General features: G+C 37.9%; 1 protein-coding gene across 1 annotated transcript in view; it reads left to right on the top strand.

Moving 5' to 3' along the window:
- Window positions 1-25,097, top strand: part of ATRX (ATRX chromatin remodeler) — a 229,616-nt gene that overhangs the window by 188,101 nt on the left and 16,418 nt on the right. The window contains exons 27-29 of the mRNA XM_058441328.1: window positions 22,719-22,868; window positions 23,726-23,851; window positions 24,615-24,710. Of these exons, the coding sequence (XP_058297311.1) occupies window positions 22,719-22,868; window positions 23,726-23,851; window positions 24,615-24,710 (372 nt within the window). The remainder of the gene's footprint in view (window positions 1-22,718; window positions 22,869-23,725; window positions 23,852-24,614; window positions 24,711-25,097) is intronic.

Here is a 25,097-nt window from a genome sequence, read left to right as displayed (position 1 = left end):
TATTTCATCTGTTTCAGTAACTATGTTTTAGATAAAATATGCCATTTGTTCCCCCAGGGATGTCTGTGTGTGTGTACATGCACATATGCACACATTGTCTATAAGTTTCTGGAATTCATATTTCCTTTTCCCTTCTATAGTTTCTGCAGAGTTGGTTTTGAGGGTGGGAGCTAGCAGCCCGTGCTGGTTTGCCATGTGAGTAGTTTCATCCATAATATGGGGATGATGATTGTATGTGCTTCATAGAGTTATTATGAAAAATTAAATGAAGTTCTTAGAACAGTGCTGGTATGCAGCCATGCATTCAGTTTAGCTTTAAACAAATCTACAGATGGCTAAGTTTCCAGATCCCAGCTTTCGAATACTCTTTCGAAAAGCTAGATTATAGCGCTAACCAGAAGGGGGAAGGGTACTGACCCTCTCTTTTAGAGTTTGAGCTGTCCCAGGATTCTGCCATATATTCTAATGTTTTCTGTCTCTCTTGTTGCAAAGAAAATATGAAAAAAATTGTTAATTAATTTTCAAAAATTTCCCATTGTGAACATATTCAAACCAGAAAAATATACCAATTATTGTTTTGCCACATTTGCCTCATCTGTTTTTCTGAAGTCTTTTAAATTACAAGTATATGGCATTTCACTTGTAAATACTTCAGTATATAAGACATCTTTGAAGTAGTAAGACTTTATTATATAATTACAATACCATAAAATGAATAACTTCCTAATTCCCTGACACCATCTCGTAAGACATCCATATTTCGATTACCCCAGACATCCATATTCCGATTACCCCACTTGTATCCAAAGTGTCTTTTAGAGCTAGTTTGTTCATATCAAGTTCCATTCAAGTTGTATACACTGCATTTGGTGGTTATTTTCTTTTATTTTATGTGTGTGTATATATATATATATATATATATATATTTTTTTTTTTTTTTTAATATTCTAAGTTCTGGGGTACATGTGCAGAATGTACAGTTTTGTTACATAGTTATACACATGCCATAGTGGCTTGCTGTACCCATCAACCCGTCACCTACATTAGGTATTTCTCCTAATGCTATCCCTCCCCTAGATCCCCACCCCTCAACAGGCCCCAGTGTGTGATATTCCCCTCCTTGTGTTCATGTGTTCTCATTGTTCACCTCCCACTTATGAGTGAGAACATGCGGTGTTTGATTTTCTGTTCTTGTGTTAGTTTGCTGAGAATGATGGTTTCCAGTTTCATCCATGTCCCTGGAAAGGACATGAACTCGTCCTTTTTTATGGCCGCATAGTATTCCATAGTGTATATGTGCCACATTTTCTTAATTCAGTCTGTCATTCATGGGCATTTGGGTTGGTTCCAAGTCTTTGCTATTGTGAATAATGCCACAGTAAACATACGTGTGCATGTATCTTTATACTAGAATGATTTATAATCCTTTGGGTATATACCCAGTAATGGGATCACTGAGTCAAAATGGTATTTCTGGTTCTAGATCCTTGAGGAATCGCCACACTGTCTTCCATAATGGTTGAACTAATTTACACGCCCACCAACAGTGTAAAAGCATTCCTATTTCTCCACATCCTCCCCAGCACCTGTTTTTTCCTGACTTTTTAATGATCACCATTCTAACTGGCATGAGATGGTATTTCATTGTGGTTTTGATTTGCATTTCTCTAATGAGCAGTGATGATGAGCATTTTTTCATGTCTGTTGGCCACATACATGTCTTCTGAGAAGTGTCTGTTCATATACTTTGCCCACTTTTTGATAGGGTTGTTTTTTTCTTGTAAATTTGTTTAAATTCTTTGTAGATTCTGGATATTAGCCCTTTGTCAGATGGATAGATTGCAAAAATTTTCTCCCATTCTATAGGTTGCCTGTTCACTCTGATGATTGTTTATTTTGCTGTGCATAGGCTTTTTAGTTTAATTAGATCCCATTTGTCAATTTTGGCTTTTGTTGCCATTGCTTTTGGTTTTTTAGACATATGAAGTCTTTGCTCATGTCCTGAATGGTATTGCCTAGGTTTTCTTCTAGGATTTTTATAGTTTTAGGTCTTATGTTTAAGTCTTTAATCTATATTGAGTTAATTTTTGTATAAGGTGTAAGGAAGGGGTCCAGTTTCAGTTTTCTGCATATGGCTAACCAGTTTTCCCAACACCATTTATTAAATAGGGAGTCCTTTCCCCATTGCTTCTTTGTGTCAGGTTTGTCAAAGATCAGATGGTTGTAGATGTGTGATGTTATTTCTGAAGCCTCTGCTTTGTTCCATTGGTCTATATATCTGTTTTGGTACCAGCACCATGCTGTTTTGGTTACTGGAGCCTTGTGGTATAGTTTGAAGTCAGGTAGCATGATGCCTCCAGCTTTGTTCTGTTTGCTTAGGATTGTCGTGGCCCTGCGGGCTCTTTTTTGGTTCCATATGAAATTTAAAGTAGTTTTTTTTTCCCGATTCTGTGAAGAAAGTCAGTGGTAGCTTGATGGGGATAGCATTGAATGTATACATTACTTCGGGCAGTATGGCCATTTTCACGATATTGATTCTTCCCATCCATGAGCATGGAATGTTTTTCCATTTATTTGTGTCCTCTCTTATTTCCTTGAGCAGTGGTTTGTAGTTCTCCTTGAAGAGGTCCTTCACATCCCTTGTAAGTCGTATTCCTAGGTATTTTATTGTCTTTGTAGCAATTGTTAATAGGAGTTCACTCATGAGTTGGCTCTCTGTTTGTCTGTTATTGGTGTATAAGAATGCTTGTGATTTTTGCACATTGATTTTGTATCTTGAGACTTTGCTGAAGTTGCTTGTCAGCTTAAGGAGATTTTGGGCCGAGATGGTGGGGTTTTCTAAATATACAATCATGTCATCTGCAAACAGACAATTTGACTTCCTGTTTTCCTGATTGAATACCCTTTATGTCTTTCTGTTGCCTAAATGCCCTGGCCAGAACTTACAATACTGTGTTGAATAGGAGTGGTGAGAGAGGGCATCCTTGTCTTGTACCAGGTTTCAAAGGGAATGCTTCCAGTTTTTGCCCATTCAGTATGATGTTGGCTGTGGGTTTGTCATAAATAGCTCTTATTATTTTGAGATACGTTTCATCGATACCCAGTTTATTGAGTGTTTTTAGCATGAAGGGGTGTTGAATTTTATTGAAGTCCTTTTCTGCATCTATTGAGATAATCATGTGGTTTTTGTCATTGGTTCTGTTTATGTGATGGATTATGTTTATTGATTTGCGTATGTTGAACCAGCCCTGTATTGCAGGGATGAAGCCGACTTAATCGTGGTGGATAAGCTTTTTGATGTGCTGCTGGATTCGGCTTGCCAGTATTTTATTGAGGATTTTTGCATTGATGTTCATCAGGGATATTGGCTTGAAATTTTCTTTATTTGTTGTGTCTCTGCCAGGTTTTGGTATCAGGATGATGCTGGCCTCATAAAATGAGTTAGGGAGGATTCCCTCTTTTTCTATTTTTTGGAATAGTTTCAGAAGGAATGGTACCAGCTCCTCTTTGTACCTCTGGTAGAATTCAGCTGTTAATCCATCTGGTCCTGGACTTCTTTTTGTTTGTAGGCTATTAATTACTGCCTCAATTTCAGAACTTGTTACTGGTCTATTCACGGATTCAACTTCTTCCTGGTTTAGACTTGGGAGGGTGCATGTGTCCAGGAATTCATCCATTTCTTATAGATTTTCTAGTTTATTTGCATAGAGGTGCTTATAGTATTCTCTGATGGTAGTTTGTATTTCTGTGGGATCAGTGGTGGTATCCCCTTTATCATTTTTTATTGCGTCTATTTGATTCTTCTCTCTTTTCTTCTTTATCAGTCTGGCTAGCGCTCTATCTATTTTGTTGATCTTTTCAAACAACCAGCTCCTGGATTCATTGATTTTTTTGAAGGTTTTTTTGTGTCTCTATCTCCTTCAGCTCTTCTCTGATCTTGGTTATTTCTTGCCTTCTGGTAGCTTTTGAATTTGTTGCTCTTGCTTCTCTAGTTCTTTTAATTGTGATGTTAGGGTGTCGATTTTAGATCTTTCCTGCTTTCTCTTATGGGCATTTAGTGCTATAAATTTCCCTCTACACACTGCTTTGAATGTGTCCTAGAGATTTTGATACGTTGTATCTTTCTTCTCATTGGTTTCAAAGAACTTCTTTATTTCTGCCTTAATTTTGTTATTTACCCAGTAGTCATTCAGGAGGTGGTTGTTCAGTTTCCATGTAGTTGTGCAGTTCTGAGTGAGTTTCTTAATCTTGAGTTCTGATTTGATTGCACTGTGGTCTGAGAGACTGTTTATTATGATTTCCATTCTTTTGCATTTGCTGAGGAGTGTTTTACTTCCAATTATGTGGTCAATTTTAGAATAAGTGCAAGGAGTTGCTGAGAAGAGTGCATTGTTCTGTCGATTTAGGGTGGAGAGTTCTGTAGATATCTATTAGGTCCATTTGGTCCAGAGCTGAGTTCAAGTCCAGAATATCCTTGTTAATTTTCTCTCATTGATCTGTCTCATATTGACAGTGGGGTGTTAAAGTCTCCCACTATTATGGTGTGGGAGTCTGAGTCTCTTTGTAGGCCTCTAAGAACTTGCTTTATGAATCTGGGTGCTCTTGTATTGGGTGCATATATATTTAGGATAGTTAGCTCTTCTTGATGCATTGATCCTTTTACCATTATGTAATGCCCTTCTTTGTCTCTTTTGATCTTTGTTGGTTTAAAGTCTGTTTTATCCGAGATTAGCATTGCAACTCCTGCTTTTTTTTGTTTTCCATTTGCTTGGTAAATATTCCTCTATCTCTTTGTTTTGAGCCTATGTGTGTCTTTGCAAGTGAGATGGATCTCCTGTATACAGCACACCAGTAGGTCGTGATTCTATCCAATTTGCCAGTCTGTGTCTTTTAAGTGGGGGCATTTAGCCCATTTGCATTTAAGATTAATATTGTTATGTTTGAATTTGATCCTGTCATTATGATTCTAGCTGGTTATTTTGCCCGTTAGTTGATGCAGTTTCTTCATAGCGTTGATGGTCTTTAACGCTATGAAGAAATTTGGCATGTTTTTGCAGTGTCTTGTACTGGTTGTTCCTTTCCATGTTTAGTGCTTCCTTCAGGAGCTCTTACAAGGCAAGCCTGGTGTTGACAGAATCTCTCAGCATTTGCTTGTCTGTAAAGGAATTTATTTCTCCTTCGCTTATGAAGCTTACTTTAGCTGGACATGAAATTCTGGGTTGAAAATTCTTTTCTTTAAGAATGTTGAATATTGGCCCCCATTCTCTTCTGGCTTGTAGGATTTCTGCAGAGAGATCTGCTGTTAGTCTGTGGTGGTTGTTTCTCTTTGTTATGTCTCTTTTATTTTAGCTCATTCATTTTCTCACCCTCCATTCTGGATTTGTTTATTTCCTGACGGTGTTTGAACTTACTCTACCTCTTATATGTTCTACCTCTTATATATTCTGTATACTAGAAATCAGAAATTAGATGTAAAGGCTTGATTAGATTCATGACATACATTTTTGGCAAGAATGTTTTATGAATGACATGTAAAAAGGGGTTAATATTTTTTTAAAAACCAGTATGGGAAAAGGAGTAATATATATATTGAGTGCTTATACTATCTACCTTTAAATACATTGTCTCATTTACTCCTTACAATAGCTCTGAGCTATAGATGATGTTATTCTTTTGTAGTAAAGGATCACCCAACTATTAAGGAGCAAAGTGGCCGGGTGCAGTGGCTCATGCCTGCAATCCCAGCACTTTAGGAGGCCAAGGCGGGCGGATCATGAGGTCAAGAGATCGAGACCATTCTGGCCAACATGATGAAACCCTGTCTCTACTAAAAGTACAAAAATTAGCTGGGCATGGTGGTGCTCGCCTGTAGTCCCAGCTACTCGGGAGGCTGAGGCAGGAGAATTGCTTGAACCCGGGAGACGGAGGTTGCAGTGAGCCACGATCGCGCCACTGCACTCCAGCCTGGTGACAGAGTGAGACTCCGTAACAACAACAAAAAAAATGGAGCAAAGTTAGCACTCATAAAGAGAAGAAAAAAATCCAACAAGGCCCTTTACCTTTACGTAAACTTAAAAATTACTAACAAATCACTTAATGTCTGCGCCTCAGTCTCTGGTAAAGTAAGAGCAGCAAATTAACTTACTTCCAAAGTTTCTTATAATTCCAACATTATTTGATCCTCACAATTGCTCAGGCTACTGTGTTTTTCATTTTAGGTAATGAGAGGTGTCCTTTATGCATCAGCTAACTTTTTTAATTTAAAAATTTCTTTATTTTTATAGATTTAGGGAGTACAAGTGCATTGTTTGTAAACAGATATATTGCACAGTGGTGAAGTCTGGGTTTTTAGCGTAACCATCACCTGAATGGTGTTAATTGTACACAATATGTAATTTCTTATCCCTCATCTCCCTCCCACCCTCCCACCTTTTGGAGTCTCTAGTGTCTATTATTCCATTCTGTTTGTCCCTGTGTGCACATTGTTTAGCCCCCACTTATAAGTGAGAATATGTAGTATTTGACTTTGTATTTCTGAGTTATTTCCTTAAGATAATGGCCTCTCTGGTTCCATCAATGTTGTTGCAAAAGACATGATTTCATTTATTTTTATGTCTGAGTAGTATTCCATGGTGTGTGTGTGTATGTGTGTGTGTATACACACATTTCCTTTTTTATCCTTCAACTTTTAAGTTCAGGGGCACATGTGCAAGATGTGCAGATTTACATGGGTAAACGTGTGCCATGGTGGTTTGCTGTACAGATCACCTCAACACCTAAGTATTAAGCCCAGCATCTATTAGCTATTCTTCCTGATGCTCTCCCTCCCCTCAACCCTCACTCCGACAGTCCCTAACATGTGTTGTTCCCCTCAACGTGTTCATGTGTGCTCATCATTCAGCTCCCACTTATAAGTGAGAACATGCGCATACCACATTTTCTTTATCCAATCATCCATTGGTGGACACTTAGGCTGATTCCATGACTTTGTTATTGTGTATCTGCTAAGTTTTTAAAAATACATATATATATTTTCAGGACAGGTAATAACTATTGGTCTTTCTAAAGTTATGACAGCCATATATCTAGGATTTTCTTGGACAACTCCAATATCAGATAATTTGTCCTGTCAAACATCTCCTCAATTTTTTATTAGAAAAACTTGGTTAGGGTATAAAACACCTCTGTATAGAAATACGTTTTTTTAAGAGATAGAGTCTCACTATGTTGCCCAGGCTGGTCTTGAACTCCTCAGCCCAAGCAATCCTCCCACTTCAGCCTCCCAAGTTGCTGAGTCTACAGGTGTGCACCACCATGCCGGTCTCTTTTCTTTTTTTTCTTTTTAAGGTGAGGGTCAGCTTTCACACTATTAGAAAAGGTGTTAGAAATAATAGAAAGTGGTAAATAACACCAGTAGAGTTCTCCCAGAAGCCAGCCAAGAGAAGAGAGTATTTTGATGTAGAGAGTGATTAAATTCTATCACACGTTACTGATGAGTAAGATAGGATCAGGTCTGAGAATTGACCAGTTAGATTTAGTGACAGAAAGGTCATTGGTAAACCAGGCACTGTACTAAGCACTTCATGTGTAGTATTTAATCTCCATAATAATCCCATGAAGTAGATGCTTAGTAGCCCATTTTATGTACCAGAAGACTGAGGGTTCAGCAAGGTAACTTGCTCAAGGACAAAGGGCTAATAAGTGGTGGAACTACGATTAAAATCTGCTTGAGACTCACTGTTCAATACAAGAGCCACTAGCTCCATATGGCTACTTACATTTACATTAAAATTAACTTAAAAAATCAGTTTCTCCATCACATTAGTCACACTTCAGATACTCAGTAGTCACATGTGGCTTGTAGCTACTGTCTTGGATAGTGCAAACACAGAACATTTCCGTCGTTGCAGAGAGTACTATTAGAGAGCAGTATTCCAGAGCATATGATCTTAATCACTACACCTAAAGCCTCCCAGTTGACAAAGTTACCACCTTTTTTTTTGGTGTATGTGCACATGTGTGTGTGTGTGTGTAAGTATATATAATTTAAATCATTCCATTAAATTTACCTCTGAAATTCAAAAGACTGAAACAGATCTTTTTATCAAATAAGTTGATTGCAGAGATTATATTGGTGTTTACATTTCATGCAACCTGCTCATGAAATTATCCATTGTAGAGAGAAACCTGGGAAACAAAGCTATATGTCCTTTAATTTTTTTCCCCATTTTCATTTAAAGTTCAGAAGAACATGACATGTTGGAATGATTAATGATTCTGAATTAATATAGATATTTGAATGTCACAGTATCTGTATATTAATATCCTAAAGTGGTGTTACTGTATTGGTTAGGTTGACTGATTCATACATGTAAGTCTTTTAACATTCCTGGAGTAAGAGTAGCAAGAAATTGAAGCTGTGATCCTTTTAAGGGCTTAAGTAGGTGAATACCTCACTTTTGTCTCTTCCATTACTAGTATTTGCATGACCAAGTTTTTTACATCAGATTTATTATTTTGGACCCTTAAAGGAATATAAATTGCAGGAGAGATTTTGATCAGTGTAAGAATTACTAGATGGCCTTATTTATTTCCTTTTTTATTATTGTACTTCTTATCTTTTATTAATGTTTTCTTTCTCTAAAATATAATTTGAAAGCCAGGCATGGTGGCACACCCCTGTAGTCCCAGCTACTCAGGAGACTGAGGCAGGAAGATTGTTTGAACTCAGGGGTTCGAGGCTATGCAATACATAATCACACCTATGAATAGCCACTGCATTCCAGCCTGGGCAACATAGCGAGCCCCTGTCTCTTAAAAAACAAAAGATGTGGCCAGGCATGGGGGCTCACACCTGTAATCCCAGCACTTTGGGAGGCTGAGGCGGGCGGATCACTTGAGGTCAGGGGTTCAAGACCAGCCTGGACAACATGGTAAAACCCTGTATCTACAAAAATACAAAAAAAAAAAAAAAAAAATTAGCCAGGCATGTGGTGGTGGCAGGCACCTATAATCCCAGCTCAGCTACTTGGGAGGCTGAGCCAGGATAATTGCTTGTACCCAGGAGGCAGAGGTTGCAATGAGCTGAGATTGTGCCACTGCACTCCAGCCTGGGTGACAGAGTGAGACTCTGTCTCAAAAAAAAAGACATAATTTGAACTGCTAAATAGCTGCTTTCATTCCTATTTCATATCTTCTGTTTCCTTTTTACATTGCACCTATAATTGAGTTAGAGAATGTAACAATGTTTGTGAAATGTTAACTCAAGATTGTGTAGAATGAAAATTGACTTTCGATTCAGGCTATACTTGGAAAGCTGCAACCTCTAGAATGTCACTGCAGTCATATAAAATCTAGAATGATGACTTTCTACCTCACAGTGGCATGTGGCATATGTAATAGTTGTAATGGATATCCAATTTTTAAAGGTAAATTGCTAAATATAATATCTAGTTCTTTAAGTGTTAAGGAGAAAACATTCTTATCAAAGGAGGCTTTTACCTTCCACCTAAGTCATTTTGGCAGGCCTGCCTTTTCTTTCATTTGAAGTGATAAGTTCTGTAGTTGTCACTATCTTATTCATACCAATAATTTGGGAATCTGGATATATTTATAAATGCTCTTTGGCAAAGGTTATGTGCTCGTGACCAAAAAATCTGATACAAGGTGTTATGTGAGTTTCATTCAATAAGCTCTCTAGTTACTTACCAAATTCACTGCATTTTTTCCAGCATAGTTTGGGAAGAAAGAGCCTTCAAATTTGAAAGTAGAGGCTTTTTGACCAGGAATATTAAATTTCTTTGCTAAGAAGCTAGATTTATTTAAGCAATAAAAGGAATTTTTCATAGCTTTTTGAGTGGGTCATGTGGCAGTTAAGTATTCTGGTGATTTTATTTCCAGATATTATAAAACTCAAATTCAAAGTAATGGCAAGCAAAATATTTTTGAAACGTGGCAAACCCCCTCCCTTACCCCCAGGCAAAGCCTTGATTATTTTTTTAGATATTTTATTTTCAAGGTTGAATTTCAGAATTAATTAGATGGGAATTTTTGTCAGCTTGCCAAATACCTTAAACTTCTAAGTAAATTAACTTAAACTTTTAATTTATCATTAGTTTTGTTTTATTAATTGAACTAGTCGTTTTAAAAGCTTAAACTAATTTAGATTGTGAGCTAGAATATAGACCTCGCATTTCCCGTGTATAAGCTTTTTCACTTATTTAAGGAAAAAAAAGTTTAGACAAAGAAAAGTAAAGGTACACATTTGGATGTAATTTAAATCTCATTTTGATGACTGTTGGCCTAGTGATTATAGATTCTGTTCCAGTATTGTTTTCAATAATAGTGTTACTCTAGCAACTAATATAAATGCATGCTTTTACAGGATATAACAAAAACCTTTCCACCAGTTGTGTATTGGGATGAAATTTTCTTTATTAACTTTTATAACTTGCTCTGGACTTTGCAAAACCGTTTTTTCCCAAAGAAATAATCTGAAGATCCTGTTACAAATACTTTTTTATCCTCTTAATTTCATTATTTGTTTCTTATATTGATAGTATGCTGCTATTAATTTAAAAGGGGAAGATTTAGAAACAGTTTGTATCAGAAATCCTATATCTTTTTTCTCTTATTCATGTCTTACATAGCACTCTGGAGGAAAGAAAGACTTCTGCCTTCCTGCTTATGAACGACATAAATGATTTTCAATTTAAAAAACCAGTTAACTTACTTGCACGGTCTTTTCTTTGTTAAAATGAAAATTATGGAAATCATGCTTATCTTTAGTCTTTGAATATTTTTGGCATAATCATATAAAGAAGTGATTGAAATACATTAAACTTTATTCATTAACCCTTGTTTGCAGATTTGGTAATAAAAATGGGAAGCAGTCTTAATGTTTTAATACACTCTTAAGTAAGGGAATGATTAAATAGATGATAAAGTATAACTATATAAGCACTGTGCAGCTGTTAGAAATGATGAAGGGTTGGATTTGATGTAAAATGATATCCACGGAAAGGTATTAAGAGATAAGAGTATGTTTCAAAACTACATATACTTCAATTCCATTTTTCTTTTAAGTTCCGGAATACATGTGCAGCTTTGTTATGTAGGTAAATGTGTGCCATGGTGGTTTACTGCACAGATCATCCCATCATCCAGGTATTAAGCTCAGCATCCATTAGCTATTCTTCCTGATGCACTCCCTCCCCCAACCCCCCACAGGTGCCAAGTGTGTGTTGTCCCCCTCCATGTGTCCATGTGTTCTCATCGATCAGGTCCCACTTTATAAGTGAGAACATGTGGGGTTTGGTTTTCTGTTCCTTTGTTAGTTTGAGAATAATGGCTTCCATCTCCATCCATGTCCCTGTAAAGGACATGATCTTTACAGGGACAAGATATTTACACTATTGCTGCATAGTGTGTATATGTACCATCTGGTATATGTACCACATTTTCTTTATCCAGTCTATCATTGATGGGCATGCAGGTTGATTCCATGACTTTGCTTTTGTAAATAGTGCTGCAGTGAACATACGCATGCATGTATCTTTATAATAGAATGATTTCTATTCCTTTGGGTATATACCCAGTAATGGGATTGCTGGGTCAAATGTTATTTCTGCCTCTAGGTCTTTGAGGAATCGCCACACTGTCTTCCACAATGGTTGAACACCAACAGTATAAAAGTGTTCTTTTTCCCCACAACTTTTCTAGCATCTGCTGTTTTTTGACTTTTTAATAATAGCCATTCTGATTGGCATCAGATAGTATCTCATTGTGGTTTTGATTTGCATTTCTCTAACAATCAGTGATGATGAGCTTTTTTTTCATATGTTTATAGGCCACAAGTATGTCTTCTTTTGAGAAATGTCTGTTCATGTCCTTTGCCTACTTTTTAATGGGGTTGTTTCTTTCTCGTAGATTTGTTTAAATTTCTTGTAGATTCTGGATATTATACCTTTGTGATATGGATAGATTGCAAACGTTTTCTTCCATTTTGTAGGTTGTCTGTTCACTCTGATGATCGTTTCTTTTGCTGTGCAGAAGCTTTTTAGTTTAATTAGATCCCATTTGTCAATTTTGGCTTCTGTTGCAATTGCTTTTGGTGTTTTTCTCATGAAATCTTTGCCCATGCCTATATCCTGAATGGTATTGCCTAGATTTTCTTCTGGGGTTTTTATAGTTTGGAGTTTTACATTTCAGTCTGTAATCCATCTTGAGTTAAATTTTGTATATGGTGTAAGGAAGGGTTCTAGTTTGTTTTCTGCATATGGCTTGCCTGTTCTCCTAGCACCACTTATTAAATAGGGAATCCTTTCCCCATTGCTCGTTTTGGTCAGGTTTGTCAAAGAGCAGATGGCTGTAGGTGTGCAGTCTTATTTCTGGGTTCTCTATTCTATTCCGTTCCATTGGTCGATGTGTCTGTTTTTGTACCAGTACCATGCTGTTTTGGTTACTGTAGGCTTGTGGTATAGATAAAATCAGGCAGCATGATGCCTCCAGCTTTGTTCTTTTTGCTTAGGATTCATTGGCTATTTGGGCTCTTTTTTGGTTCCATATGAATTTTCAAATAGTTTTTTTTTTTTTTTCTAATTCTGTGAAGAATTGTCAGTGGTAGTTTAATGGGAATGGCATTGAATCTGTAAGTTACTTTTGGAAGTATGGCCGTTTTCACACTGTTGATTCTTCCTATCCATGAGCATGGAATGTTTCTCTATTTGTTTGTATCCTCTCTGATTTCTCTGGGCAGTGGTTTGTTGTTCTTCTTGAAGAGGTCCTTCGCTTTCCCCTTGATAGCTGTATTCCTAGGTATTTTATTCTCTCTGTAGCAATTGTGAATGGGAGTTTATTCATGATTTGGCTCTCTGCTTGCCTGTTGTTGGTGTATAGGAATGCTAGTAATTTTTACACATTGATTTTATATCCTGAGAATTTGCTGAAGTTTCTTATCAGCTTAAGAAGCTTTTGGGCTGAGACAGTAGGGTTTTCTAGCTATAGGGACATGTCATCTGCAAACAAAGATAATTTGACTTCCTCTCTTCCTATTTGAATACGCTTTATTTCTTTCTCTTGCCTGATTGCCCTGGTCAGGACTTCCAATACTACGTTGAATAGGAGTGGTGAGAGAAGGCATCTTTGTCTTGTGCCAGTTTTCAAGGGGAATGCTTCCAGCTTTTGCCCATTCAGTATGATATTGGCCGTCGGTTTGTCATATATTGCTCTTATTATTTTGAGATATGTTCCTTCAATGCCTAGTTTATTGAGAGTTTTAAACAATGAAGCCATGCTCAATTTTATTGAAGATGTTTTTTGCATCTATTGAGATAATCGTGGTTTTTGTGTTTAGTTCTGTTTATGTGATGAATCACATTTATTTATTTGCATATGTTGAACCAACCTTGCATTCCAGGGATGACACCAACTTGATCATGGTGGATAAGCTTTTTGATGTGCTGCTGGTTTCATTCAGTTTGCCAGTATTTTATTGAGGATTTTTTTGCATCAATGTTCATCAAGGATATTGGCCTGAAGTTTTCTTTTTTTGTTGTATCTCTGCCAAGTTTTCATATCAGGATGATGCTGGCCTCATAGAATGAGTTATGGAGGAGTCCTTCCTCTGTAATTTTTGGAATAGTTTCAGTATTCAGCTCCTCTTTGTACCTGTGGTAGAATTCGGCTATGAATCCATCTGGTCCTGGGCTTTTTTTGGCTGGTAGGCTATTTATTACTGCCTCAATTTCAGAACATGTTACTAGTCTATTCAGAGATTCAGTTTTTTCCTGGTTCAGTCTTGGAGGGTGTGTTTGTCCAGGAAATTGTCCGTTTCTTCTGGATTTTCTAGTTTATATGCACAGAGGTGTTTATATTATTCTCTGATGGTTGTTTGCATTTCTGTGGGGTCAGTGGGGATGTCCCCCTTATTTCTGATTTTATTTTTTATTTGATTTGATTCTTCTTTCTTTTCTTCATTAGCTTAGCTAGCAGTCTTAACTATTTTATTAATTTTTTTAAGAAACCACCACCTGGATTCGTTGATTTCTTTTTTTTTTTTTTTAGGGGTTTTCCATGTCTCTGTTTCCTTCAGCTCAGCTCTGATCTTAGTTATTTCTTGTCTTCTGCTAGCTTTGGGGTTCGATTGCTCTTGGTTCTCTAGTTCTTTTAGTTGAGATGTTTGGTTGTTAACTTGAAATCTTTCTAGTTTTATTTTGTTTTGTTTGTTTGTTTGTTTGTTTGTTTTGAGATAGAGTCTCACTCTGTTGCCCAGGCTGGAGTACAGTGGCACGATCTCAGCTCACTCCAACCTCCGCCTCCTGGGTTCAAGGGATTCTCCTGCCTTAGCCTCCCAGGTAGCTGGGATTACAGGCACCTGCCACCACGCCTGGCTAATGTTTTGTATTTTTTAGTAGAGATGGGGTTTCACCATGTTGGCCAGGCTGGTCTCGAACTACTGAACTCAAGTGATCCACCCGCCTCAGCCTCCCAAAGTGCAGGGATTACAGGTGTGAGCCACTGCGCCCAGTCTTTCTAGCTTTTCGATGTGGGCATTTTAGTGCTATAAATTTCTCTCCCAGAGATTCTGATGTGTTTTCTCTTTGTTCACATTAGTTTCAAAAAACTTCTTGATTTCTACCTTAATTTCATTATTTACCCAAGAGTCATTAAGGAGTAGGTTGTTCAATTTACCTGTAGTTCTGTGGTTTTGAGTGGATTTCTTATTCTTGAGTTCTAATTTGATTGTGCTGTGGTCTAAGAGACTGTTATGATTTCAGTTCTTTTGCATTTGCTGAGGAATATTTTCCTATTATGTGATAAATTTTAGAGTATGTGTTGTGTGGCAATGAGAAGAATGTATATTCTGTTGTTTTTGGGTGAAGAGTTCTGTAAATATCTATCAGGTCCACATGATGCAGAGCTGAGTTCAGGTCCTGAATATCTTCGTTAATTTTCTGTCTCAATGATCTAATATTGTCAGAGGGGTGTTAAACTCTCCCACTGTTATTGTATGGGAGTCTAATTGTCTTTGTAGGTCTCTAAGAACTTACTTTATGAATCTGGGTGCTCCTATATTGTGTGCATATATATTAAGGATAGTTGGCTCTTCTTGATGAATTGAACCCTTTACCATTATGTAATGCTTGTCTTTGTCTTTTTTGATCTTTGTTATATTAAAGTCTGTTTTGTCAGACACTAGGATTGCTACCCCTGCTTTTTCCTGTTTGCCATTTGCTTGGTAAATTTTCTCGCATCCCTTTATTTTCAGCCTGTGGGTGTCTTTGCACATGAGATGGGTCTCTTGAAGACACCATACTGATGGGGCTTGACTCTTTATCCAACTTGCCATTCTGTGTCTTTTAATTTGGGCAGTTAGCCCATTTCCATTTAAGGTTAGTACTGTTATGTGTGAATTGGATCCTGTCATCATGATGCTAGCTGGTTATTTTGCAGACTTGTTTGTGTGGCTGCTTCATAGTGTCACTGGACTGTGTACTTCAGTATATTTTTTAGTGGCTGATAATGGTTTTTTCTTTTCCATATTTAGTGCTTCCTTCAGGACTTCTTGCAAGGCAGGCCTGCTAGTGATGAATTCCCTCAGCATTTGCTTGTCTAAAAAGGATCTTATCTCTCCTTTGCTTATGAAGCTTAGTTTGGCTGTATATGAAATTCTGGGCTGGAATTTCTTTTATTTAAGAATGTTGAATATTGGCCCCTAATCTCTTCTGGCTTACAGGTTTTCCACTAAGAGGTCTGCTGTTAGTCTGATGGGCTTCCTTTTGTGTAAGTGACCAGGCCTTTCTCTCTGGCTGCCCTCAACATTTTTTCTTTCATTTCGACCTGGGATATGATTATGTGTCTTGGGGTTGATCTTCTAGTGGAATATCTTTTTTTTTTTTTTTCTTCTACCACTACATTTTATTGATTTTTAGATTCCTGTTTCCTCAAGGTATTATAGTCTGTAAGTGAAATATTTTATATTTGTTCTACTTTTTTTTTTTTTTATTATACTTTAGGTTTTAGGGTACATGTGCACAATGTGCAGGTTTGTTACATATGTATCCATGTGCCATGTTGATTTCCTGCACCCATTAGCTCGTCATTTAGCATTAGGTATATCTCCTAATGCTGTCCCCAACCCCCCCACCCCTCTAAAAAAAAAAAAAAAAAAAAAAAAAATGTTCCCCTTCCTGTGTCCATGAGTTCTCATTGTTCAATTCCCACCTATGAGTGAGAACATGCGGTGTTTGGTTTTTTGTCCTTGCGATAGTTTACTGAGAATGATGTTTTCCAGTTTCATCCATGTCCCTACAAAGGACACGAACTCATCATTTTTTATGGCTGCATAGTATTCCATGGTGTATATGTGCCACATTTTCTTAATCCAGGCTATCGTTGTTGGACATTTGGGTTGGTTCCAAGTCTTTGCTATTGTGAATAGTGCCGCAATAAACATACGTGTGCATGTGTCTTTATAGCAGCATGATTTATAGTCCTTTGGGTATATACCCAGTAATGGGATGGCTGGGTCAAATGGTATTTCTAGTTCTAGATCCCTGAGGAATCGCCACACTGACTTCCACAATGGTTGATCTTACTGGGGTTCTCTGCATTTCTTGAATTTGAATTTTGGCCTGTCTTGCTAGGTTGTGGAAGTTCTCCTCGATGGTATCCTAAAGTATGTTTTCCAGCTTGGTTCCATTCTCCCTGTCAATTTTAGGGACCCCAATCAGTTGTAGGTTTGGTCTCCTTACATAATCCCATAATTCTCAGAGGTTCATTCCTTTTCATTCTTTTTTCTCTATTCTTGTCTGCCTGTCTTATTACAGAAAGATAGTCTTCCAGCTCTAAGATTCTTTCCTCACCTTGGTCGCTTCTGCTATTGATAGTTTGCATTGTGAAGTTCTCGTGTTGTGTTTTTCAGCTCCATCAGGTTGGTTATGTTCCTCTCTAAACTGGCTATTCTTGCTATCAGCTCCTGTATTGTTTTATCATGATTCTTAGCTTCTTTGCCTTGGGTAAAAACCTGCTTTTTTTTAGCCCAGCGATATTTGTTATTACTCACCTTCTGAAGCGTATTTCTGTTATTTCATTCTTCTCAGCCTCAGCCCAGTTCTGTGCTCTTGCTGGAGAGGTGTTACAGTCATTTGGAGAAGAAAAGGCACTCTGGCTTTTTGAGTTTTCAGCATTTATGCATTGATTGTTTCTCATCTTTGTGGGCTTATCTACCTTTGATCCTTGAGGTTGCTAACCTTTGAATGGGTTTTTTTTCTGGGGCCTTTTTTGTTGTTGTTGACATTGCTGCTGTTGTTTTCTGTTTGTTTGTTTTTCTTTTAACAATCATGCCACCCTACTGTAGGGCTCCTGTGGTTAGCTGGGGGTGTGCTCCAGACCCCAGTTTCCTTGGCTTCTCCAGCACTTGCAGGAGGCGGCTGGCAACCTGCACTGGAAGATCTCACCCAGTCAGGAGGGATGGGATCAGGGACCCACTCAATGAAGCAGTCTGGTTGCTTCTTGGTAGAGCAGTTATGTTGCACTGGGGTGGACCCTTTTCTTCCCCTGTACCACCTGTATTCTCCATAGCCAGCAAGCTGGAATGGCTGATTTAACGGAAGCACAGAGATGGCCGCGTGCCCTCCCCTGGGGAGCTCCCTCCCATGGAGAGATCAGATCTCTGTCTGCAGGAGTGGGTCGGGGCCTGTCAAAGAAGCAGTCTGGCTACAGTCTGGCAAGGCAGCTGCACTGAGCCTTGTGGGGGGGGGGAGGAGGGGGTGCTCCTTGTCTGGGTGGTCTGCACTCTCCACAACGGGCAGGCTGGAACAACTGATTCCCCAGAAACCACAGAGATATCAGCTGCGCCTCCCCACTCCCCCGCCCCGCCCCGCCCCCCCCCGCTCCCTCCCAGCGAGAGATCAGATCTCTGACCCTGCATGAGAAGTCCTGCTCAGTTTGGAGTGGGTCCGTCTGGTTAAAGAAGCAGTCTGGCCCCCTTATCTGGCAAGGCCACTGCACTGCGCTGTGGGCGGCCGCTCCTCCTCTGGGCCGTGTCCACTCTTCACAGCTGGCGGGCTGTATTGGCTATTTCCCCTGAATTGCAGAGATGGCGACCGCCCCTCCCCCTGGAACTTGGTCTTGTCTCAGGCGAACTTCAGCCCTCTGCTGTTGGCTAGCTGAGATTCCAAGCCAGTGGGTCTTAGCCTGTGAGGTGCGATGGAAATGGGGCCTGCCGAGCCATGCTGCTTGGCTCCCTGTATTCAGACCCCTTCCTAGGGATGTATATGGATGGATTTTACGCCTTGGCGGGATCCCGGGGCAGGAGCATGCAAAACTCCCAGATCTCTGTGTGCGCCTGAGCTGCTGTTTTGCTGAGACTCCACACGGCTCTGTGTATCAGACCCAAGGTCCTGATGGAATGGGTTCACAACGGGATCTCCTGCTCCTCATGTTGCAAAGATCCATGGGAGAAGCGTGGTGGCTTCCTGAGCGGGAATCACTCACTGCCTCCCGTGGCTGGGGGGTGGGGGTTCCTTTTGCTCCACGTGGCTCCTGGATGGGCCGTAGCCCTTCTCCTTGCTCTCCGTGCTTTTTGCCTATTCAGTCCCAATGTGAGAACCTGGATATTTCATTTGAAGGTGTTGGATTCATTCACCCCTTTTCATGCCTCTCTGTGAGTGCCACAGACCACAGCTGCTTCTCATCAGCCATCTTGCCCTTTGTCCAATTCCATTTTTATGCAAAGGTGTGTGTGTGTAAATGTGTGGAGGAATAAAATAACAAATGGTACTGGTAGTTATTTCCTGGTTTTGTAATTGGATATTAGTATTGTTTGCATTTCTTTGTTTTGTTTGGTTCTTTGAAAAGAGGGATTATAGTAGCCAGGATGGAGGTAATATTTTAGGCAAAAAATCTGAAAATTTTTAAGATAGAAAACAAATTCACATGTACTTTTACTGTGACTTACATTGGCATTTCAGTTGACTGTAAGTCAAAAGGCAACTTATTGCATCATTAGAGGCTGAACCTTCACCATAACCTGACCTTAGACAGCCATGTCTGACTTGATAGGATAGGTTTTAAATCTGGAATTAGTGGGGTGAATACATTAAAGGGGTTTAGAAATGGCGTTTCTCAAAATAAGTATCTGCTGAAGATGAAAATGGTAAAATAGTGCGTGGTATTATTTTCAGGTATAGTATAAGCATGAACTGGCCTTTCACAAGTTTGTCTTGAGACTTGTCATTGTTTAGTTTTTATGTTTTCTTTTATTAAATTAACATGCTTGTTTTAAAGAGTTCAAAAAGTACAAAAGTGCAGGCCACGTTCTGTGGCTCATGCCTGAAATCCCAGCACTTTGGGAGGCCGAGGCAGGTGGATCACTTGAGGTCAGGAGTTCGAGACCAGCCTGGCCAACTTGGTGAAACTCCGTCTCTACTAAAAATACAAAAATTAGCCATGCGTGGTAGCGAGTACCTATAGTCCCAGCTACTCGGGAGGCTGAGGCAGGAGAATCGCTGGAACCTGGGAGGTGGAGGTTGCAGTGAGCACTGTACTCCAGCCTGGGCAATAGCGAGACTCTGTCTCTAAATAAATAAATAAAAGTTAAAAAGTGCTAAAAGTAAGAAAATAGACATAAGTTCCCCCTCGCCTGGAATCTTTCATTGAATTATCTTTTTTTATCTAAGGGAATAGTTCTGGGAAGTAGAGGAACTGTATCTCAATAAAACAGACATTGTTTGTGGTGTGATAGAATCATCACTGGATAGGAGCCAGGAAATTTAGTTTCCAGTCCCAGGTAGTCCTTAGCTGTATAATCGGAAAAAGTTACTTTGCCTCTCTGGGCCTCAATTTCTACTAATTCTATGATGACTCAGTTGGACTTAGAAATGATAGGATGCTAAAGACTGACTTAATAAAGCTTTCCTGGTATCTCAGACATTTTTTAAAAGGCTGTATATGAGTTTGTGTATATGCGTATGTGCACATGCATTTCTGGAAAGGCTTCCCCTCCAACCATTAGACATAATTAATGTTATAAATTGTGGTGTTTATAATTGAGAAATAAATACCACACTTGACAGTGTTTATTTCCAAAGAATTGGGTATTTTCATGCTTTTGTTTATTCCTGGTATTTTCATATCATCCTATTACACACGTGAGCAGAGAATGTGTGTATCATCCATATTTAATTTATAGTCATAGCTAGACTAAGTTATTATCCAATGTTATTGAGAGAATCAGTAGCACAGATAGAAATGAATTAGTTCCTAGTATACAGTTTTCTTGGCCTTTCTCTTAACCAGTTTGCTTTCTTAGAGAAATGAACTGATCTGACTATGATTAAGATCATTTATTGCTAGACAGAAGTAAAATTAGAGATTATCCATAGAACATTTTAATCTTGTAATTTATTTGGTGTGTTGTAGAACACCTGACTTTTCTCATTGTATTTGGTAAATGTGTTAAAAATGTTAGTCAGTGTTATCTGGTTTTATTATCTCTTGAGTCGTGTTTGGCATGTATGTGTTGGGGGGGTGGGCATAGGAGTTACACATTTAAGAAAGTCCTATCTTTTAGTACAATAAATTAATGCAGATTGGCCTGTCTTCCTGCCTGCCTGGTCAGTAACAGTGGACTTTGGAGATTGATCTAGTGATAATAAACCTATTGTATGTGGCATAAGCCAGAGAAGTCAGCTTTGATAGTCCTTTCTACATTGGCGTGAGAGAGAAGCATTTAGTTAACATTTCAAAGTAACTAAGCCTGTTAGCATCCATGTATTCTATCAGTAGACTTTATTGAGTCCTGTCATTTGTGTGGTCTTTTATTGTTTTTTTGTTTTCAACAAAGGAAATAGCACACACATACATCTCAAAATGGATTATACCTGTTGTAATCTCAGTATTTTGGGAGATCAAGGTGAGAGGATCACTTGAGGCCAGGAATTTGAAAACAGTCTGGGAAACATACTGAGATCCTATGTCTACAAAATTTTTAAAATTAGCCAGGTACAATGGTATGCACCTGTAGTCCTAGCTACTCGGGAGGCTGAGGCAGGAGAATCACTTGAGCCCAGGAGTTCAAGGCAGCAGTGATCTATGATCAAACCACTGCACTCCAGCTTGGGTAACAGCACGGGACCCTATCTTAAAAAAAAAAAAAAAAAAGAATTATAAAGTCTCTATTATGGTTGTATCTATTAAGAATATCAGTTCTGTTAAGAAAGGAAATAATTGTTTCAAATGTTTATTGGGGTAGCAAGATAAAAAGTTTACAAGATATTAAATATCAGAATATTTGGAATTAGTGTCAGTATTTGCTATTATATAGAAAAAAAACCTAGGGCCTCATGATTTGAATTTTTCATCTTGAGTTATTTAATACACATTTGAGTTCTTACCACTTTTTGGACCCTATACGGAAGGTGTGTAAAGGCATAATTATTTTCAAATGTGGGCTTTGTCTAGCAAAAATTTATGAGTGCATTAAGCATCACTAGATGCAGATTAAATTTGAATTCAATGTGCTGTATGTATACCTCCACTACCTTCATTTGATCAGTAATTCACAATTTAGAAAGCGTGTTCTGGGAAAACTTGTTAAAAGCTATGGAAAATCCTTCTGTAAAGTGAATTAATTTGCCTTTTATAGATCCAGGTTTTCATATGTGATTTCTTAATGAACAACTTGTGAGTATTTTAAATTTATTAAAAGTAACATATCTGTAATTCACTTTAAACCCCCACCCCATCTATCTTTGTGTCTCACTCTCACAGTCATAATTACACAGAGCAGGAGTTTAGTGTTCTTACTGAGTATATAAATGATCCCAATTTTTAAGCTTCTAATTTTTTAATCTTAAAAGATTGGCTTAAGCCAGGTGTGGTGGCTCACGCTTGTAATCCCAGCACTTTGGGAGGCCGAGGTGGGCAGATCACGAGGTCAGGAGATCGAGACCATGGTGAAACCCCGTCTCTACTAAAAATACAAAAAAATTAGCCGGGCGTGGTGGCGGGCGCCTGTAGTCCCAGCTACTCGGAGAGGCTGAGGCAGGAGAAGACTTGCATGACCGAGATTGCACCACTGCACTCACGGAACAGACGAGACTCTCTCAAAAAAAAAAAAAAAAAAAAAAAAAAAAAAGCTAAATTTGACCCATGGGTCTTTACAGTGTAATTTAACATTTACCTTCCTGCAGTTGGAGTATAAGGGCTATATGTTTCAGTTAAACTGTCCTATAACTGTTTAGATTAATTTAGATTAGTTTTTTGTTAATATAGTGGTTGGCAGTTAAAATGATTGTGAAAATAAAGTTGTTTATGATGTATAAATAGGAGTAGCCTTGATTTCTAGCACAGGCATCCAATATAATCACTAATTTAAGCAGACTTATGTTAGCATTTATCAACTCAGAATCAAGCACAAAATAAAATGCATGTGAAAAAAATGTTAAGTTGGTGGAAAGACCTTGAAATCTGAAAAGTGGTAATTAAAAAACAATGGAATGCCTAAAACGTACTGTATAAACATGAAAGTCTTACATAAGAGGCTGGTGTTACATGTTTTGTTGCTGTTTTTTAGGTAATCTGTCATATATATCAGAAATATATATATAGCAATCAGGTTTTAGTTTCTAGTACAGTTGACCATAGAACTATGGAGATATTATACTATCCAGAGGGGAAAAATAATTGTCTCTTATTTCAACCCCTCTAAACAGGATACCATACTTGCCGAACTCCTTCAGATACATAAAGAACACATTGTAGGATATCATGAACATGATTCTCTTTTGGACCACAAAGAAGAAGAAGAGTTGACTGAAGAAGAAAGAAAAGCAGCTTGGGCTGAGTATGAAGCAGAGAAGAAGGTAGTTTATGCAAAATGCGTTTTTGTTTTTGTTGTGTTAATGATTTGAAAGAGCAATGAGGAAGAAAAGGGTCACATTTTAAACAGGTAATAATAATATAGTGGGTTTTAGGAACACAGTCCGCAATTACAAGAATCTATGGGTTGGTTTCAGCTACCTTTAGTGGTAGAGTAGGAGGAGGAGACAGAAGAAAACAGTTTACACTTAAAGAGTAGTAATCCCATTTCTGCCAGTATTTGTTGAATTGAGAAATGAGTGGGAAGCCATATATTTAGCATCACTAACCTCCCATCAGTACCCTCTCTGTAGTAACAAACATACAGGAGCTTAGTGTTTGGAGGTTGTAGTAAATGTAGCTTTGCATGTATACCATGAAATCTAAATTTTGGCTGAATATCAGAACACAAAAATATTTCATTATTAGACATTAATGCCATTTGCTCCAGCAGCAACTTTATTTAAGATCATTCTATGTCTGTTTTAAACATCAACCTACTTGAGCAAAAATGTGCCTGAGCATGGGAAACCTTATCTTAATACCTGAATCCTTTTCAAACTCCTAACTTATTGTACCAAACTTCTTTAACATTAATGTGATATTCAGAGTCTCATCAGAATTCTTTGAGTTGCCCCCATTCTGTGGGAATTATCAGAAAAAAAAGTACACCTTTAGGGGTTAAAGCCTTCCATGTAATAAGATCTTGGTTTTGGGTGAAAAGGGTGTTTTGTTTGTGTGTGGAAGAGTGTTAATAATTTCCTGGATCTGAGAATGTGGATTCTTTTCTAAACCAGCAGGTGATGTAGAATTTCAAGTTTTAAATCACAATGTGAAAAGTGCATAATTTTTTTGTTTTTAGGGACTGACCATGCGTTTCAACATACCAACTGGGACCAATTTACCCCCTGTCAGTTTCAACTCTCAAACTCCTTATATTCCTTTCAATTTGGGAGCCCTGTCAGCAATGAGTAATCAACAGCTGGAGGTGAGTTGTGAAGTGCAAAAGTAGTTTAACGTGAATTAAAGGCAATTTCAAGTGCCTTGTTGTTGAGGGTTCCTTATGCAGGAATATCACATTCTCCAAAAGATTACCCCTGAATAGACCAATAAATTTTTGTTTTATTTGTTGACCGTTTTGAACCAACATAATGTAAAATGTGGTTTGTTCAGAGCACAAAGGAATCAGTCGGTGAATTAATGTAGTTTGAATTATTTTAATTAAGAAACAATAGGGCTGCTGACTGGCTTGGGAAATAGCACCTTCTTCAGTTATAAAATAGTTATAATAAACAAATTGCTATCTTACTGTTTGAAAGTAAGAGAAATATACTCATTAACTTCTATTCTAGTGCATTATAGATGTACAATTAAATATATAATGCCCAATATTATGAAATAAATGATTTAAAGCTAGAATCAATTGTAAATTAAATAGGAAAGACTGGGTTTTTATTATACCAATAATGACTTAATTGAATCTGAAACACATTATAAAATGTGCTTATGGATTCTTCTGAATTATTAAATTATTGGTGTGATAAAACTCAAACTTTCAATCTTCCTAACAAGACTCTTTGAGCATTGATATGTTTTACTCCACTTTATTGATACTGAATTTTGCTGTTCTTTTCAATTATTTAAAGAGTTTTAAAACCAACTGCTATAAATTGGCAAAGGGAAGGATTCCCTATACTTTAACACTATGCTGTCTTTCTGCCTTATATAACTTATTTCTTGCATTCTTCTAGGACCTCATTAATCAAGGAAGAGAAAAAGTCGTAGAAGCAACAAACAGTGTGACAGCAGTGAGGATTCAACCTCTTGAAGATATAATTTCAGCTGTAGTAAGCTAATTGGCAATTGTCTTATTCCAACCTCCAATTTGTACCCTCCACCCCCATTGCCATTTTTTAAAATTTTTAATTGTTTCCTTCTTATAAATTGATTTGCAATAGTAAAATACTGGTAAAATGGATGGATAATAGTGCCAAACCGTAACCCCGCAATTTTACGTAGATGTTGGCACAAAAGAGAAATGGGTAAAATGTAAGAATTCAGAAATCAAACATGGAAATGTATGCATTGTTTACATAAACATTTTAATTACCAGTTGCACAAATTAAATCTAAATTATTGTTTCATTCCAGAGATAGCCAGCCCAGGTACAGCAGTGAACAACTTAGTACCCTGTTTTGCATCATGTTTTTCTTCAGAAAAGAATAAAGGAAAAG

Source organism: Hylobates moloch, unplaced genomic scaffold, assembly GCF_009828535.3.
Source record: "Hylobates moloch isolate HMO894 unplaced genomic scaffold, HMol_V3 SCAFFOLD_7, whole genome shotgun sequence".
Classification (NCBI taxonomy): domain Eukaryota; kingdom Metazoa; phylum Chordata; class Mammalia; order Primates; family Hylobatidae; genus Hylobates; species Hylobates moloch.
This window is presented reverse-complemented; position numbering and strand designations above follow the sequence as displayed.